General features: G+C 40.5%; 1 protein-coding gene across 1 annotated transcript; it reads left to right on the top strand.

Moving 5' to 3' along the window:
- Positions 1-8,556: 8,556 nt before the first annotated feature.
- On the top strand, positions 8,557-17,949 carry LOC122480738 (phospholipid-transporting ATPase IB-like). The gene is made up of 2 exons (XM_043575509.1): positions 8,557-8,725; positions 17,754-17,949. Exons 1-2 carry the CDS (start codon positions 8,625-8,627, stop codon positions 17,893-17,895), a joined length of 243 nt encoding a protein of 80 aa, XP_043431444.1. The 5' UTR covers positions 8,557-8,624; the 3' UTR covers positions 17,896-17,949.
- The last annotated feature ends 781 nt before the right edge of the window (positions 17,950-18,730 follow it).

The raw sequence follows: 18,730 nt of genomic DNA, 5'->3' as shown, positions 1-18,730 counted from the left end.
TTTACAAGTTTCATCCATGTAGGATGTATCAGAATTTCATTCTTTTTAAAGGCTGAGTAATATTCCATTATATGTGCGTACCACATTTGTTTATCAGGTCATTTGTTGACGGACATTTGGATTGTTTCCACCTTTGGGCCATTGTGAATAATACTGCTGTGAACACTGGTGTGCAAGTTTCTGTTTGAGTCCCTACTTAAAAAAATTTTTTTTTAAATCTTTATTCACTTTTGAGAGACAGAGACAGAGCATGAGCAGGCGAGGGGCAGAGAGAGATGGGGGAAACGGAATCTGAAGCAGGCTCCAGGCTCTTAACTGTCAGCACAGAGCCCAACGCGGGGCTTGAATCCACGAACCGTGAGATCATGACTTGAGCTGAAGTCGGGTGCTCAACTGACTGAGCCACCCAGGCACCTTTTGAGTCCCTACTTTTAATTCTTTTGGGTATATATCTAAAAGTGGAATTCCCAGATCCTATGGTAATTCTATGTTTAAGTGTTTTTTTTTTAAATTGAGATATAGGTGGCATATAACATTAGTTTCAGGTGTACAACATAATGATTCAATATTTGTATATATTGCGAAGTGATCACCCACAAATCTAGTTAGCATCTGTCTTCATGCATAGTTATAAATTTTTTTTTCTTGTCATGAGAAGTTTTTTTTTAACTTTTTTTTTTTTAACATTTATTTATTGTTGAGAGACAGAGACAGACCGAGCATGAGCCGAGGAGTGGCAGAGAGAGAGGGAGACACAGAATCCAAAGCAGGCTCCAGACTCTGAGCTGTCAGCATAGAGCCCGATGCAGGGCTCGAACCCATGAACCGTGAGATCATGACCTGAGCCGAGTCAGACGCTTAACCAACTGAGCGACCCAGACACCCAGTCTTGTCATGAGAACTTTCAAGATATGCTCTTAGCAGCTTTCAAATATGCAATACAGTATTATTAACTATAGTCACCATGTTGCTTGTTACATCCCCAGGATTTACTTATTTTGTAACCAGAAGTTTGTACCTTTTGACCTTCTTTAAAAATTTGCCCATCTCCCATCGCCACCTCCGGCCATCATCAATCTTCTTATTGAACAAGCTTGTTTGTTTGTTTTTGTTTTTGTTTTTGATTCCCACATGTAAGTGAGATCATACGGTATTTGTCTTTCTCTGTCTTAATTCAGTTAGCGTACTGCCCTCAAGTCCATCCATGTCATTGCCAATGGCAAGACTTTCCTCTTTGTTATGGCTGAATCATGTTTAATTGTGTATATATACACCACATTTTCTTTATTATTCATTCACCAATGGACTCTTAGGTTGTTTCCATATATTGCCTATTGTGAATAATGCTGCAGTGAACATGGGTGTGCAGACATCTTTTAAAGTTAGTGTCTTTATTTCCTGCTTGGTAGATAGACCCTCAGGTGGCAGTTTTTAATGTATACAAATATGTGTAGTCCTTCAGGACCATGAGTGTAAGCTCCCCTGGCCACCAGACTCAGGCAATCTAGAAGCGTCCCCTGGGTAGCAGCAGCAAAGATAGTGCCCCTGTCTGAGGTCTCTGGAGAGGATTCCAGTTAGCCCTGAGCATGTGCTTAATTAGAAGGCTGTCCCCCAGGCTGCAGCTATAAAGCTAACAGGCCTGTTTTGCAGACTGTTGCCACTCTGCCCTGCCCTGGGGATGGTAGTTGGTTAAGAACTCTTTCTCTGTTGGTTATAGCCTTATGGGACCCACAAGCATGAGTCCTGCTGGTCACCGGAGCCAGGCAACCTAGAGTGTCCCCTGGGAAGCAGTCACAAAAATTGAGGTGCCAGGCGAGGGTACCAGCTCCTTTCTGGCAGATACTGGCAACCCGGAGTGAGGCAGAGGGAGAGCACACAGACAGCATCCACCAGCTTCTGTATCTGCAGAGTACTTCATCAGACCCCTTGTGTGCCAAACCAGTAGCTTGCCCTCAGGCTGAAGCTCCAGGACCAGCAGATGGGCCTTTTCCACAGAACCACCGGGCATGTGTTTCCGTGTGCTGCCTGTGACACGCCCTGAGAGTGGTGCTGGCCAAGAACCGGCTCTCTGATCGTTACAGTCCCATCCCATGAGACCCAGGAATGCAACCCCCACTGGCCACCGGAGCCAGGAAGTCAAGCAGCATCCCCTGAGTGGCAGTCACAAAAACTGGGGCACCGATGTACAAACTGGGGTACCAGCTGTGTGTAAAAGCTCCCCTCTGGGAAATATTGGTGCTCTGAGGGTGGCAGAGTACAAACACAGAACCCACCCTCCAAGGTCTCTGGAGAGGATGACTGAGTCTTTAGATATGTGTTTGATTAGAACCCTGCCACTCAGATCACACCTGTGAAGATTAGTTGGCCTGCTTCACAGAGAGCCCGGGCTCCTCAGTCTGTTGTCTCTCTGTTGTGACATTGGGGGTGCAAACTGGGTGCGAACTCTTTCTCCACTGGTTACGGTCCAGTGGGACCCATGAGCATAGCCCTCCAGCTGTAAAAATGAAGTCACCAGGCGGGGGTACAGGCTCCACTCTAGGAGATAGCAGAGGGCTGGAGTGAGGCAAAGGGGGAGAGCAGAGATTGTGCCCACGGGCCTCCGTATTTGGAGAGAAGTTCAGCAGACCCCCAGATGTGCGTTAATGTAGATGTCAGCCCCGTAGGCCAGTGCGTTAACATGAGAAAATAAATCTCTTTAACAGAAAGCTTAGGCACTTTCTAGTTGGCCGCCTCTGTGCTCGGCCCTGGGGTGGGTGTTTGCACATGTGAGACCTTTTAAGAACAATTTTCTCAGTTCACCATAGCCTTGTGAATCTCAGGGATGCAAGCCCCACTAGATGTTTTGGGGGCTCCTTTCTAAGGTGCAGGTAAAGTCGAGGTGCCACATGTAGGGTTCAAACCCTTCATGCCTCAGGGAGAAGCTCAGGTTTTTCGAGTTCCCTCCCGATTGTGGGTTGCCATACCTAGAGTGGGGTTTATAGGAAGGTAGTGTCAGCCTTTCCCACCCACTCCGATGTGGGTTTTTTTTTCGTTCACTTTATATGTAGGAGTTTGCTAAACTAGTTTTTAGCCTCCCCCTCCCTACCGCTGGAAACTGTTCCGTATGCAGCTGTAGATTCACTGTGTATTTTGGTTTCTCTAGAGACTCCTTCTTAAACAGGTTCTTAGCCACTTCTTCCAGCTGTGATAATCCTTTGGTTTGGTTTTGTTCTTCACAAGTGCTTTTTAGGGTGTTTTTCTTTTAAGTAAGACAGGAAGACTAGAAAGAGCTAAAGTTAGGTATTTCCCTTCTCCCATGTTGATGAGGCTCTGGTAAAACACTTTTCCTTGAGGACAAGCCCTTGTTGAGGAGAACACAGTGTGCTGAGCATATTTTACAATGGTCCCTTTTCCCCTTCCCTTACTGGAAGCATGAGGGGACTTTTCTTTGATCGTCACCCTGAGAGTCTAGTGGTATTCCTTAAGGTCCCCTTCTAGGACTTTATGTCAAATCTGGGGCATGGTTAAGCCTTCTACAATTAATCAATGACCCTCTACATGTTTCTGCCAGTTGCTGGCTGCAGAGATAAATTCTGGTTCTCTGTATTCACCTATCTCTTTAGATTTGGGGCTGGCAATTTGCCCTGTGACCTCAATTCTCTGATGGATCTAAGAAGAGTCATTGGTTTTCAGTTTAGTCATATGTTTTTTATTTTTCTCTTTATGAAGATGGGAGTCTTAATTTCCAAGCCTTTTTTTTTTACATGTTTCACTAGAACAGTTTTGAAAATAGATACTTTGAGAGTATTTTTCGTAGGCCCTCATGTAGTTTGCCAATAGACTTCTATTTCTTTCTTTCCTTTCTCTTTGAATTTTACTTTTCTTGCCTTTTTGCACTGAATAAAGCCTCCAGTACAATGCTGTATGTGTGCGGTGAGGAAGGACAGTCTTGCATCAGTACCAGTCTTAGGAAGAAAGCATTTGGTTTTCCACAATTAAGTCTGATATTTGCTGCATGTTTTTCATAGACATCCTTCATTAGGTTGAAGAACTTCCCCGATTTTCTTGGCTTGCTGAGAGTTTTGATCATTTGATGTTGAACTTTGTCAAATGCCTTTTCTGTATCTGTTGAGATTACCATAGGGTTTGGTTTTTTTCTCTTTAGTCTTTCGAGATGATAAATTACACCATTTTATGTTCAAATGATGAATCAAACTTCCTTTCTTGGAATAAACCCCACTAGGTCATTATCAGTTTCCTAGGCTCGTCATAGGGAAAGTGCCACAAACTGGGTGACTTAGTTAGAACAACGGGAATCTATGGTCTCAGAATTCTCAAGTACAGAAGTGTAAGATCAAGGTCAGCAGGGCTACACTCCACTTGAAATACATAGGAGAAGGGTCATCCTTTGCCTCTTCCAGCTTCTCGTAGCTCCGGGTGTTCCCCGGTTTGCAGCAGCACGACTCCACTTGGTACCTCCATGTTCACGTGGCATTTTCCTGTCTCTTCACATTGTCTTCTCTTTATATGTGTGTCTGTCTCTGTGACCGAAGTTCCCCTTTTCATAAGGATACTAGTCATACTGGGTTAGGGTCCACCCTATGACATTATCTCAATTTGGGTAATGCTGCAAGGACCTTATGCTGTGGTCTGAATGTTTGTGGCCCCCTCCCCCCAATCCATGTGTTAAAATCCTAAGCACCAATGGTGAGGGTGTTAGCAGGTAGAGCCTTTGGGAGGTGCTTAAGCACGAAGGAGCCCTCACAAATGGGATCGATGCCTTATAAAAGAGGGCCCAGAGAGGTCCTTAGCCCCTGCCACTATGTGAGGACACAATGAGAATTCACGAACCAGGAAGGTGGCCCTCACCAAAACCACCATGCTGGCACCTTGAGCTCGGACTTCCCAGCCTTCAAAACCGTGAGAAATAGGGGCACCTGGGTGGCTCAGTCGGTTAAGCCTCCGACTTCAGCTAAGGTCACGATCTCATGGTCCATGAGTTCGAGCCCCGCATTGGGCTCTGGGCTGATGGCTCGGAGCCTGGAGCCTGCTTCCGGTTCTGTGTCTCCCTCTCTCTCTGCCCCTCCCCCGTTCATGCCCTGTCTCTCTCTGTCTCAAAAATAAATAAACGTTAAAAAAAATTAAAAAAAAAAAAAAAAAAGAAAAACCGTGAGAAATAAATTTGTTTATGAGCTACCTGGTCTGTGGTATTTTGTTAGAGCAGCCTGAGCAGACCAAGACAACTTATTTTGAAATAAAGTCACATTCTGAGGTACTGGGGGTTAGGACATCAACGGATCATTTTTTGGTGTGAAGATGCAATTCAATGCATAAAAGTCATGATGTGTAATCGTTTTGCGTATTGGTAGATTTGATTTTTGCTAAGGATTTTTATATTCATGCTTATAATGGATTTGAATTTGTACTATTTTTTTCTTGTAATGACTTTGGTTTTGGTGTCATAATGCGGTTTCATAAAATTTGGGGGAAACATTCCTTCCTCTTATTTTTCTCTGGCCGCTTTTAAGATTTCCTCTTTGTCTTTATTTTTCTGCATTTTCACTATAAATCCAAGTGTAATATTCTTGACTTACTTTATTTGAGATGTCTTGGTTTTCTTGCCTCTGTGAAAAAGTCATAGCCATCATCTGCCAACATACTGCTTTTGCCCTATTTCTCTCTCTCTCCCTCTCTTTGTATGTGTTTTGATCTGCTTTTACCTTGCAGCACTACTAATTCTGAACCATCTTAAACTGACAGTACTTGAGATTTCTTGGCCAACTCTGATGATGCCAATTTGGGTTATTCTGCTAGAAAGCTCCTTCCCTCCCCTCTCTCTCTGTCTCTCTCTTTCTCTCTCTCCTTTGTCAGAATTATACCAAGGCCCTGTGGGAGTGGTTGAATGGATAATGGGACAGCATTCTTTCAACTTCACCCTGACCTTGAGATGAGTTTCTGTGACTATGACGTTTTCTCAGAGTCTCTGTCTTGGGCATGACCCGAGCCTTGCCTTATATAACCCCTGTTTCCCCACTGTTAATTTTGGTGTTAATTAGCACATTTCTTCAGGAGGAAGGTGCTTTTTGAATTTTTTACTTAATTCTCTTGAATTTTGTTTTTGATGAAAATTTGGCTTGATAATAGCTACTCGCGTGAGTAGTGAATTTAAAAAGCCTTAAAAAAAAAAAGTCACCATTTTAAGCTGTGTCAACAGAAAGTTCGGACACAATAAGATGGCCTATGATTACCTAAAGCCTTGTTTTTGTATCCAGGTAAATCACTGCTTTCTACATCTTGTTTATCAGCTTTTCCTTCATTTCTTGATAGGACATCTGGTCTCCTGCCTCAGTGATGACTTCTACGTGGGGCCCCAGTAGTCCCTCTCTTTCCAGACTTCATAAACAAGTCGCTGGTCTAATAATGATTTTTTTTCATTATTCTTAAAGTCCAATAAACTTAACCAGGAAGTGTCTTGGAATTTGTGTTAGATTTTTCTTAGTTGTTTTGTTCTCATTAAAGAAAGATCTATTCTACTACGACTTTCAGTATTTTTGTTTCATGTTTTAAATTTCTTAAGGACAAGAAATATGCATACATTGGATCCTTTGTCCCACATCTATAATTTTTCTTCAGTTCTTTATCATCTGTGCTCTTTTTCATTTCATTTTGCTTAGTTTTCATAGTCTGTGCAGGACATGCCTCTTTTCAGCTCTCTGTTATCTTAGTTGCTTCTAAGGTGGCTTTCCTTTTTCTTAAGATATTTCTTTCATTTCTTTTCTGAGCTCTTTCAGGTCACATTAAAAATTCTTCTGCAGTTTCATTATCACTTCAAAAAATAATTTAGTATTTCTATTTTTGACCTCTTGTTTCATAATGGCCATATTTAATTTCTTTTACAGGAAATGTATTTTCTGTGTGTTTTGTAACTTAATTCTTTTGATGTGCAAACAAGAATTTCCTTTGTCTTTTGTTCCTTAGGCTTTGTCATTTTTATGGGCAAAGGGCTGCATTACGTTTTCATAGATTCTATGTTGGCTCACTTTTTACTATTATACAATTTAATGGGGCCACTCTAAGAGACCAGTTATTTGCTGAAGAGACATGGTGTGGTGAGAGGCACCTAGTGTGTGAGCCGGGACATTAAAGGCTCAGGCCTTTCAACTGGGGACACTTGGTCACCAGCACCCTTCTGTCAGGTAGCAGCAGGTCAACAGGCTCCTCCTTGAAGCCTGTTGATAGCCTTGAAGATCATACATGTCTAGTCAGGTGTTTAGAGCTTTATTTATTTTCATCAGCAGCCCCTTAGTAAACTGTAACTCACTTTTTGTTTCTTCACCCTCACACATGGATGCGTTGTTAGGGAAACGCTTGAAGAGAAATAGCTCCCTTACCAAACATACAGTGATGGTGAGAAAGTTCATGACTCAAGGACTTGAATATCCCTATTAATCCTGCACTACAGGACCTTGGGCAAGTCTGAGGAAAACTGGGTACATGGACTCAGACATAAAAATGCTTCTTACTGTTGAGGGCACACTAGCCTCTATTTCTTGTCAGAAACAAATGAGACTTTCCTTGGCCCCTTGGTCAAAAATCTCACTTATTTTGGGGGTAGGAGATATCAAAATATACATTACCTGGGTGAAGTTAATGGGGCCAGGAAGACTATTCAAGGCTATTTCAATAGGGGAGAGAGATTGAGCTCACCTTGGCTGAAACAAAGGTGGGGGAGTTTTAAAAAGCTGGGGTGGGGAAGGAGGAGGATTGTTGGCCACCTGTGTCTGCTAACTGGCTTTACCCAAAGAATAACTACATTTTCTCTTATCTTCATGACATGTGAGAATTTTACACTTCGAGCAAGGCACCCCCTGAAGTTAGGTTCCTACCCTACCATGGAATGGAGAACTTCTTTGATGATTACATTTCAGGGATCTCCCAGGTCCTTGAGAAAAGCTTTCCCATGGATCTTAAAGCTGGCAAGGGGCTTTTCAGGACATTTCTATACATTTCAAAGGGAGTAGAATAACAACATACAATCACCTTTTCCAAAGTAAATGCTTCACGTTAGTAAAAAGGAAAGGGAATTCAGGGACTAGAGACAAGAAGACATCAATTTCCAATTTAGTCAAGCTGAGGGGAATGTTAAGGCCATCTTGGTCAGGGGGCTGCCCTCTGGTCATGGAGCTACTGTTCTTCAGCCAAGACACTCTCCCCTCCGCTTCCCCCAGCCCTATTCACCTTCTCCCCTCGCCCATTCTTTTTCTGAGGCCAGCTGCTGGGCCCTATCTCACTGCATCTTCCCCAGTCTCCTGCCTGGGCTGAGTGTCAGTGCCTACCCAGAGCCTCCAGGGCTGGGGAGGGAATGGGGATGTGGTAGCCATGAGGGAACCAGAACCGCCTCGCCAATGCAGGGTGATGGGGAGGTCTTGGATGTCTGGTCCCTGGAGAAATGGATGGGACAGGTGAAGAACTGGAGGCTAGGAAAACAGTCTCCTCCCTGGGGACTCAACAGAGGTCCAACATGCAGTGCACTTGATGCGTTCCCTGGAGCCTGATTTCAGTTGCACTTCTGGGTAACATTCCTTTGCCTTCTTGTTGTAGGACCTGTCGATTTCTCTTTAATCTGTCAGCAGGTGGAGGAAAAGATGGGCTGCCAACAGTCTCTTCAAGGATCAGACGTGTCCAAAGTCCGCACCATTTACCTCAATGAGCCCATTAGGAACAACTTCTGCAAAAACTCCATCAGGTGAGAAGTGTGTGTAGCTGGGAGGAGAGGAAGGAGGAGGATGTCGTCCTCACCTGCAAAATACACTTGGTGTAGATACTTCAGGGTGTAACAGTTGTCTCAAACCCTGAAAAACTTTGAATTCTCAAGTTCACTACCAAGAATAGGCTGTGTCTTCATCTCACCCTCAAGGTTTCTGTTTCTGAATTGGCCTCTGCTCTCACTTGTTCCTCCTGTTCATCGAGAGTGCCCTTTAGCAATACCTAGGAGGTAAAAGTGCTTTCCTTTCTTCCCCCCAAGGTTTTATTTAAATTCATGTTGGTTAACATATAGTGTAGTATTGGTTTCAGGAGTTGAATTTAGCGATTCATCACTTACATATAACACCCAGTGTTCATCCCAACAAGTGCCCTCCTTAATGCCCATCACCCATTTAGCCCGTCCCCCCCTCCACCCAACACCTCTCCAGCAACCCTCAGTTTGTTCTCTACAGTTAAGAGTCTCTTGTGGTTTGCCTCCCTCTTGTTTTCATCTTATTTTCTTTTTCCTACACTTCCCCTATGTTCATCTGTTTCGTTTCTTAAATTCCACATGTGAGTGAAGTCATGTCTTTCTCTGACTGACTTATTTCGCTTAGCATGATACATTCTAGCTCCATCCACATCTTGCAAATGGCAAGATTTCATTCTTTTTGATGGCTGAGTAACATTCCATTAAATACACATGCGCGCACATGCACACACACACACACACACACACATCTTTATCCATTCATCAGTTGATGGACATTTGGGCTCTTTCCACAGTTTGGCTATTGTTGACAGCTATAACCATTGTGGTGCATGTGCCTCTTTCAATCACTACTCTTTGTATCCTTTGGATAAATACCTGGTAGTACAATTGCTGGGTCATAGGGTAGTTCTCTTTTTAACTTTTTGAGGAACCTCCATACTGTTCTCCAGAGTGGCTGCACCAGTTTGCATTCCCAAGGTAAATGCTTTGCAGTGGAACCTCACAGAGCTGCTGAGTTCTCCACCATTATCCTCCATTGGGGAATTTAGCATTAGGCTTTTTTTTTTTAATTGAAGCATACTTAACATACGGTGTTATATTAGTTTTCAGGTGTATAATATAGTGATTCAGCAATTGTATACATTACTCAGTGCTTATCAGGGTAAGTGTGCTCTCAATCCCCTTTATTTCACCCATCCCCCCACCCATCTCCCTTCTGGCAACCACAAGTTATTCTGTATTTAAGTTTCTGGTTTTTTGTTTGCCTCTTTTTTCTTTATTGGTTTCTTATATTCACATATGACTGAAATAATATAGTATTTGTCTTTCTCTGGCTGACTTATTTCACTTAGCATTATACCCTCTAGGTCCTTCCATTTTGATATATACCATACCTTCTTTACCCGTTCATCTGTGGACGGACACTTGGGTTCCTTCTATATCTTGCCTATTGTAAATAATGCTGCAATAAACATAAGGGTGCATATAGATCTGCGAATTTGTGTTTTTGTTTTCTTTGGGTAGATACCCAGTAATGAATTACTAGATCATATGGTAAATATATTTTTAATTTTTCATGAAATCTCCATACTGTTTTCCATAGTGGCTGTACCAATCTGCATTCTCACCAACAGTGCATGAGGGTTCCTTTGCCTCCACATCCTTGTTACTGTGATTTTTCATTTTAGTCATTCTGACAGGTGTAAAGTGATATTTTATTGTGGTTTTAATTTGCATTCCCATGATAATTAGTGATGTTGAGCATCTTTTCATCTGTCTGTTGGCCATCTATATGTCTTCCTTGGAAAAATGCCTATTCAGGTCCTCTGCCCATTTTTAATCACACTAATTTGGGGGGGGTTGAGGGGAATATGTTTATATTTGAATAAGTTTATATACATAGGATGTTAACCCCTTACTGGATATGTCATTTGCAAATATCTTCTCCCACTCAGTAGATTGCCTATTCATTTTGTTGATGGTTTCCTTCACTGTGCAAAAGCTTTTAATTTTGGTGTAGTCCCAATGGTTTAATTTCGCTTTTGTTTCCAGAAGACATATCTAGAAAAATATTTCTACGTCCAATGCCAAATGGACATTTCTTTTAGGAGTTTTATGGTTTCAAGTCTTACATTTAGGTATTTAGTCCATTTTGATTTTATTTTTGTGTATGATGTAAGAAATTGGTCCAGTTTCATTCTTTTGCATGTAGCTTTCCGGTTTCCCAGTACCATTTATTGAAGGGATTGTCTTTTACCCTTTTTATATTCTTGCCTCCTGTGTCATAGATTAAGTGACCAAATAGGTGTGTGTTTACCTCTGGGCTGCCTATTCTGTTCTATTGGCCTGAGTGTCTGTTTTTGTGCTAGTACCATAATATTTGGATTACTATAACTTTAGTACCATAATGTTTGGATTACTATAGCTTTGTAGTACATCCTGAAATCTGGGAGGGTGATATGTCTGGTTTTGTTCTTCCTTCTCAAGATTGCCTTAGCTATTTGGGGTCTTTTGTGATTTCATACAAATTTGAGGACTATTTGTTCTAGTTCTGTGAAAATGTTAGTGTTTTTATAGGAATTACACTAAATGCATAGATTGCTTTGTGTAGTATGGACATTTTAACAATATTGACTCTTCTAATCCATGATCATGAAATATCTTGCCATTTGTGTCATCTTCAGTTTCTTTCATCAATATTTTACAGTTTTCAAAGTACAAGTGCTCATCAATATTTTACAGTTTTCAAAGTACAAAGTACAAGTACACCTCCTTGGTTAAGTTTACTTTTAGATATTTTATTATTTTTGGTGCAATTGTAAATGAGATTTTTTTTTCTTGATTTCTCTTCCTGCAGCTTTGTTATTAGTGTATAGAAACACAACAGATTTCTGTATAGTAATTTTGTATCCTGCAACTTTACTAAATTATCATTACTCATAGTCATTTGGTGGAGTTTTAAGGGTTTTTTCAAATATAGTGTCATCTGCAAATAGTGACAGTTTTACTTCTTCCTTACCAATTTAGATGCTTTTTATTTCTTTTTCTTGTCTGATTGCTATGGCTAGGACTTCCAGTGATCTGTTGAATAAAACTAGTGAGAGTGGACATCCTTTTCTTGTTTCTGATCTTAGAAGAAAAGCTCTTAGTTTTTCACCATTGAGTATAATTTAGCTGTGGGTTTTTCATATAAGGCCTTTAGTATGTTGAGGTATGTTTCTTCTAAACCTGTTTTATTGAGAGTTTTTATCAAAAATGGATGTTACATTTTGTCAATTGCTTTTTCTGCATCTATTGAGATAATATGATTTTTATCCTTTCTCTTGTTGATGTGATGTATCACATTGATTGATTTGTACATATCGAACCACCCTTACATCCCTGGAATAAATTTTACTTGATTGTGGTAAATCGTTCTTCTAATGTATTGTTGGTTTTAGTTTGGTAATATTTTGTTGAGGATTTTTGAGTCTATTCATATCAGAGATATTGGCCTGTTGTTTTCTCTTTTTGGTAGTGTTTTTGTCTGGTTTTGGTATTAGGGTAATGCTGGCTTTATAGAATGAATTGGGAACTTTTCCTTCATCTTTTAGTTTTTGGAATAGTTTGAGAAGAATATGTATTAACTCTTTTTTAAAAGTTTGGCAGAATTCATCTGTAAAGCTATCTGGCCCTGGACCTCTGTTTGTTTGGAGTTTTTTGGTTACTAATTCAATTTCAATATTGGCAATCTGTGTGCTCAGATCTTCTATTTCTTCCTGATTCAGGTTTTGAAGATTGTATGTTTCTAGGAATTTCTTCTAGGTTGTCCAATTTTTGGCATATAATTTCTCATAATATTCTCTTATAATCCTTTGTATTTCTGTGGTGTTGGTTTTTCTCCTTTCTTTTTCCTTTTTTAATTTTTAATGTTTATCCATGTTTTGAGAGGGACAGAGTGCAAATGGTGGAGGGGCAGAGAGAGAGGGGGACACAGAATCTGAAGCAGGCTCTTGGCTGTGAGCTGTTAGCACAGAGCCTGATGTGGGTCTTGAACCCACGAACTGTGAGATCATGACCTGAGCCAAAGTTGGTCACTTAATGGACTGAGCCACCCAGGCACCCCTCTTCTCCTTCATTTCGGATTTTATTTGAGTCATTTTCTCTTTTTCTTGATGAGTCTGGTTATACTTTATCAACTTTATCTTTTTAAAGAACTAGCTCTTGATTTCATTTATATTTATTGTTTTAGTCTCATTTTATTCATTTCCACTCTAATCTTTATGTTTCCTTCTTTCTGCTAGCTCTGGACTTAGTTTGTTCTTCCTTTTCTAGCTCCTTTAGGTGTAAGGTTAGGTTGTTTGGAATTTTTTTCTTATTTCTTGAGGTGGGCCTGAATTACTATAAACGTACTGCTTAGAACAGACTTTGCTGTGTCCCAAAGATTTTGGAAAACTGTGTTTTCAATTCATTTGTCTCCATGTATTTTTTGAGTTTTTCATTAGCAGCAATAAACGGTGTTGATGATGGGGACCCTGACATGATGTGACAAGAAGTCCACTTTACCTCTGTGTTCCATCCCAACAAATCACCTCACTCTGAGCAGGAGAAAAATGCCAGACAAGCCAAACTGAGGTCATCCTCATTGATCCATTGGTTGTTTAGGGGCATACTGTTTAGCCTCTATGGGTTTGTGTTTTTTCCAGCTCTTTTTTTTTTTGTAATTGATTTCTAGTTTCATACCATTTTGGTCAGAAAAGATGCTTGAGATTATTTGAATGTTCCTAAATTTATTGAGACTTGTTTTGTGCCCTGGTATGTCATCTAGTCTAGAGAATGTTCTACATGTACTTGAAAATAGTGTGTATTCTGTTGTTTTGGATGGAATGTTTTGTTTATATCTGTTAGGTCCATCTAGTCTGATCTGGTTCACAGACACTGTTTCCTTGTTGATTTTCTGTCTGGACAATCTATTAATTGATGTAAGTGGAGTATTAAAGTCCCCTTCTATTACTGTATTACTGTCAGTTTCTTCCTTTATTACTGCTAATGTTTGCTTTTTGTGTTTAGGTGCTCCTATGTTGGGTGCATAGATATTTACAATTGTTATTTTCTCTTGGTGGATTAATCCCTTTATCATTATGTAGGGTCCTTATTTGTCTCTTGCAATAGTCTTTGTTTTAAAGTCTATTTAGTCTGATTTAAGTATTGCCACCCCAGCTTTTTTTTTTTTTTTTTTGGCTTCCATTTGCATAGTATATGTTTTTCCATCCTTTCATTTTCCGTGTGTATGTGCCTCTAGGTCTGAAGTGAGTTTCTTGTAGGGAAGCTTATAAATGAGTCTTGCTTGTTTTTGTTTATTCAGTTACCCTATGTATTGTGATTTGAGCATTTAGTACATTCACATTTAATTATTGATAGATATTTACTTACTGCCATATTGTTGTTTCTGGTTGGTGTTGTAGTTCCTTTTTTCTTGCTCTCTTTCCTTCTGGTTTGATGGCTTTCCTTAGTGTTATACTTGGATTTCCTTCTCTTTATTTGTTGTGTATCTGCTGTAGGTTTTTGATCTGTGGTCACCACCAGGATCAAATATATGACATCTTATGTATGTTGTAGTCTATGTTCATAGTTATTTAAGTTCAAACACATTCTAAAAGCACTAAATTTGGGGGTGCCTGGGTGGCTCAGTTGGTTAGGCATCTGACTTCAATTAAGGTCATGATCTCACAGCTTGTGGGTTTGAGCCCCACGTTGGGCTCTGTGCTGACAGCTCAGAGCCTGGATCCTGCTTTAGATTCTGTATCTCTCTCTCTCTCTCTCTCTCTCTCGGCCCCTCCCCTGCTTGAGCTTTGTCTCTGTCTTTGTCTCCCTCTCAAAAATAAACAAACATTAAAATTAAAAACAAAATAAAAGCAGTTTTTTGGTATTTTTATATTTGTACATTTTATATTTTTATATTTGTACATTTTTACACCCCTTTATGTTTTATGTATATAATGTCATATTTGACATCATTTTATTTTGTATATCTCTTAACCAATTTTCTGTAGATAACTGATTTTACTGCCTTTGTCTTTTGGCTGTCATACTCATCACGTATAAGTGAGTTATCTACCACCTTTACTATATGTTTGCTTTTATCTGTGAAAATTTTTCCTTTTATAATTTTCTTCTTATTATGACCTTTTCTTTCCATTTAAAGAATTTCCTTAAACATTTATTGTAAGGTTGGTTTAGTGGTGATGAACTCCTTCAACTTTTGTTTGTCTGGGAAATTCCTTATCTCTTTTTCTATTCTGAATGGTAAACTTGTTGGATAGAATATTCTTAGTTGTAGGTTTTTTTTTTTTTTCTTTTGGCACTTTGAATCTATCATGCTACCCTTTGGCCTGTAGTTTCTGCTGAAAAATCACATGATAGATTTATGGGGTTTTCTTCTTATGTAACTCTCTGCTTGTCTCTTGCTTTTTAAAAAATTCTCTTTATCATTACTTTTTTGCCATTTTAATTATTATATGTCTTGGTATGGACGTCCTTGGGTTCATCTGGTTAGGGACTCTCTCTGCATTCTGTATCTGGGTGTCTGTTTCCTTCCCTAGATTAGAGAAGTTTTCAGCTATTATTTCTTCAAGTAAGTTTTCTGCCCCCTTCTTTTTCTCTTCTTTTTCTGAAATCTCTATATTTGAATGTTATTGATGATGTCGCAGAGTTCCCTTAACCTATTTCCATTTTTTATTATTGGTTTTTCTTTTTGCTGTTCAGCTGGGTTGATTTCCATTACCCTATCTTCCTGATCACTAATCTGTTCTTCTGCATCCTCTAATCTGCTTGTGGTTTCCTCTACTGTGTTTTTAATTTCTGTTACTGAATTCTTCAGCTTTCACTGGTTTTTCACATTTTCTGTCTCTTTTTTTGAAGTTCTCACTGAGTTCATCCACTCTTCTCTCAAGTTCTCTGAGTATCTTTAGGACCATTACTTTGATTTTTTTATCAAGCATATTATTTTTGTTTCATTTTGGTCTTTTCCTATGATTTTGTCTTGTTCTTTCATTTGTGACATATTCTTCTGTCTCCTGATTTTGTGACTCTGTGTCTATTTCTATGTATTAGGCAGGTTGGCTACATCTCCTGGACTTGAATGTAGCGGTCTTTAATAGGAGTGGTGCCTATAGTGCAATCTCCGTTGGTCCCCAGAACAACATCCTCCAGGGGTGTATCCCGTGTGGGCTGTCTTGCACCCTCCACTTATAGCTGGGCCTCAGTTATTCTTAGTTCAGACAGCTGCAATGACCCATTTTTTCTTCTGTTGGTGCACTGGACGGGGTTTGCTCCCGCACTGTGGAGAGGCATGTCTATGGCTACTGTGGGCTTGTTGGTGGGCAGGGCCAGCAGTCAGCCAACCTGTCTGCAGTTAGCCTTTCTGCCATAGCTGCACATGCACCCTAGGGCAGGGCTTGCTTTCTGCAGAGCCAGCCAAGACGCCTGGCTGCAGAAACTGTGGGCATGTTGTTATATGGGGTTATGTCTCCCTCTCTTCAGGGCAGGAGTCCCTTTGGAGCGGTGCTGGTCCCTGTGGGAGCTGCTCGCAGGGTCTGTGGGCAGCAGCTGCTTTGCTGGGATGCCTGCTGAAGAATCAGGCAGGCCGGATGGGGAGGGTCCACAGGGGAATGCTGGGCTGGGGCACCTGATGCTAGAAAGGTGGATGACGAGTGTTGCTGGCTCCCACAAGCATCTGGCTATCTAGCCTGGGGGAAGGAAAGAGAAATGGCTTCTGCCAGCACTCTTGTTCCTGGAAAAATCTCATGCAGATTCCTGCCCCTCCAGGCACATGTTTTAAGATTAGTCAGTAAATCTTCATGTATACCCCATGTGCTTTTCAAATTGCTGCTTCTGTATTGGGCCTTGGGCTGGATTGTTTAGTATGCTGGCCTTTTAAGGGCAGGGACTCAGCTTTCCCTTGCTCTCTGGCTCTCCCACAGTTAAGCCTGATGAATTTTAAAGTTTTTGGATTGAAGCCCCACTGGCCTTCAAGCCAGATTTTATGGGGACTCATCATTGTGGGTCCCCGGGGCTGGGGGTGCCCTGTGTGGGGTCACATCCTTTTGCTTTTTGGAACTTGCGCTGTCTCTCCCATTTGCGGTTAGTTGTGCTGGGGATTTGGTTCCCAAATGCAGCTCTGCCTTTCCTGCCCTTTTTGGTGTGGCCTCTTCTGTGTGATGGAGCTGTTATCTCTGTGTGTTTGTGGGACAAGGTGAATTCAGGTTTCTCCTATTCTGCCATCTTCCCCAAACTCCTGGTCTTTCCGGTTATTTTTAAAAGTTTATTTATTTATTTTGAGAGAGAGAGAGAAAGCGGGAGGGGGGGAGAGAGAATGCAAGCAGAGGAGAGGCAGAGAGAGAGAGAGAGAGAGAGAGAGAGAGAGAGAGAGAGAGAGAGAGAGAGAGAAAGAGAGAATTTCAAGCAGGCTCCACACTGTCAGTGCAGAGCATTACACCGGGCTTGATCTCAGGAACTGTGAGATCATGACCTGAGCTGAAATCAAGAGTCAGAGGCTTAATTGACTGAGCTACCCAGGTGCCCCTTTCTGACGTTTAAATGTAGTAGATTAATTAGAAAAAAAGAAACACACCCGTGATGGTTTTCTTTGTCCATGACATGTCCTAGGCATTTGGGGGTAAATGGATTTAAGATAACTTTTAATGATAAAGCTCCTGGGAGGGAGAGAAGGGAGAAACATTGCTGGCTCTTGTTTTCCTTGAACTATAAGACGGATGCTGATTAGGAGTTCTGTTATAAGAATTACAGGCCATTAGAAAATGTGGAATACCTCCTGTTTGTCTATTGTATTCGTAGTTCTTAGTTCCTGAGATGGAGAAAATTCTTTCTTTGTCCTGACATTGTTTTCAGGTAACAATGAGTGTTCAACAACGACAAAAAAATCTTCAGAAAAGAGTCAGTGTTTTATAATAATATTGTATCCACTTCTGGGTTTTCCTTTGGTGTTTTTAGAGTTCAGAGTGTGAACTGACAGTGGTAATTTTCTTTTTGCCTACAGCACAGCCAAGTACAGCATATGGTCATTCCTCCCTCGATATCTGTATCTGCAGTTTAGCAAAGCTGCTAATGCTTTCTTCCTGTTCATTACTATATTGCAGGTAATATTCCTGAACACATTACTGGATTATGCTTTTTTTTAAAAAAGAAAAATGTAAAAAGCTCATTTAGCTGAAATAAAAATTGAACGTACAGAATAAATTGAAACACGGCAAGAAGAGCTTCTTACAATATTTAAGTTACTCAGTAAGACATCAAAATTCTCATTTGGGGGATGTTGATGCCCAGTAGATGAATTGGCCCACAGTTCTTCCTGATTTAGATCATTAATGAGATATTATTGGACTAACTTTTATAATGTATGCCACCTCCATGAGAGGATAATTTTATTGTATTAAAAGAAAGAGTTTAAAGAAAGTCCAAATGCTAGTTTGAAATAGCTAATTCTCTTTTCTCTTCTTTTTTTAATATTTCAGTAAGAACACTTAATGTGAGATCTATCCCCTTAACAATTTTAAGTGTATGATATACCAGTGTTAACCATAGACATCTGTTGTACAGCAGATTTCTAGGACTTCTTAATCTTGCATAACTTAGACTTTATGCTCATTGAATAACAACTCCTTATCTCTCCCTCTCTCTAGACCTTGACACCATTTTACTCTGACTCCATGAATCTGACTACATTAGATATCTCACATAAGTGGATTCGTGCAGTATTTGTCTTTCTATAGCTTACTTCATTATAATGCCTTCAAGATTCATCCATGTTGTTACATGTGGCAGAACTTCCTTCTTTTTATAATTTTTTTAAACATTTATTTATTTTTTGAGAGACAGAAAGACACAGAGCGTGAGCAGGGGAGGGGCAGAGAAAGAGGGAGACACAGAATCCGAAGCAGGCTCCAGGCTCCAGGCTCCGAGCTGTTAGCACAAAGCCCAATGCGGGGTTTGAACTCACAAACCGCGAGATCATGA

Source organism: Prionailurus bengalensis, chromosome A1 (genome assembly GCF_016509475.1).
Source record: "Prionailurus bengalensis isolate Pbe53 chromosome A1, Fcat_Pben_1.1_paternal_pri, whole genome shotgun sequence".
Classification (NCBI taxonomy): Eukaryota; Metazoa; Chordata; class Mammalia; order Carnivora; family Felidae; genus Prionailurus; species Prionailurus bengalensis.
Note: the sequence above shows the minus strand (reverse complement) of the source record. Positions and strands in the feature narration are given on the sequence as shown.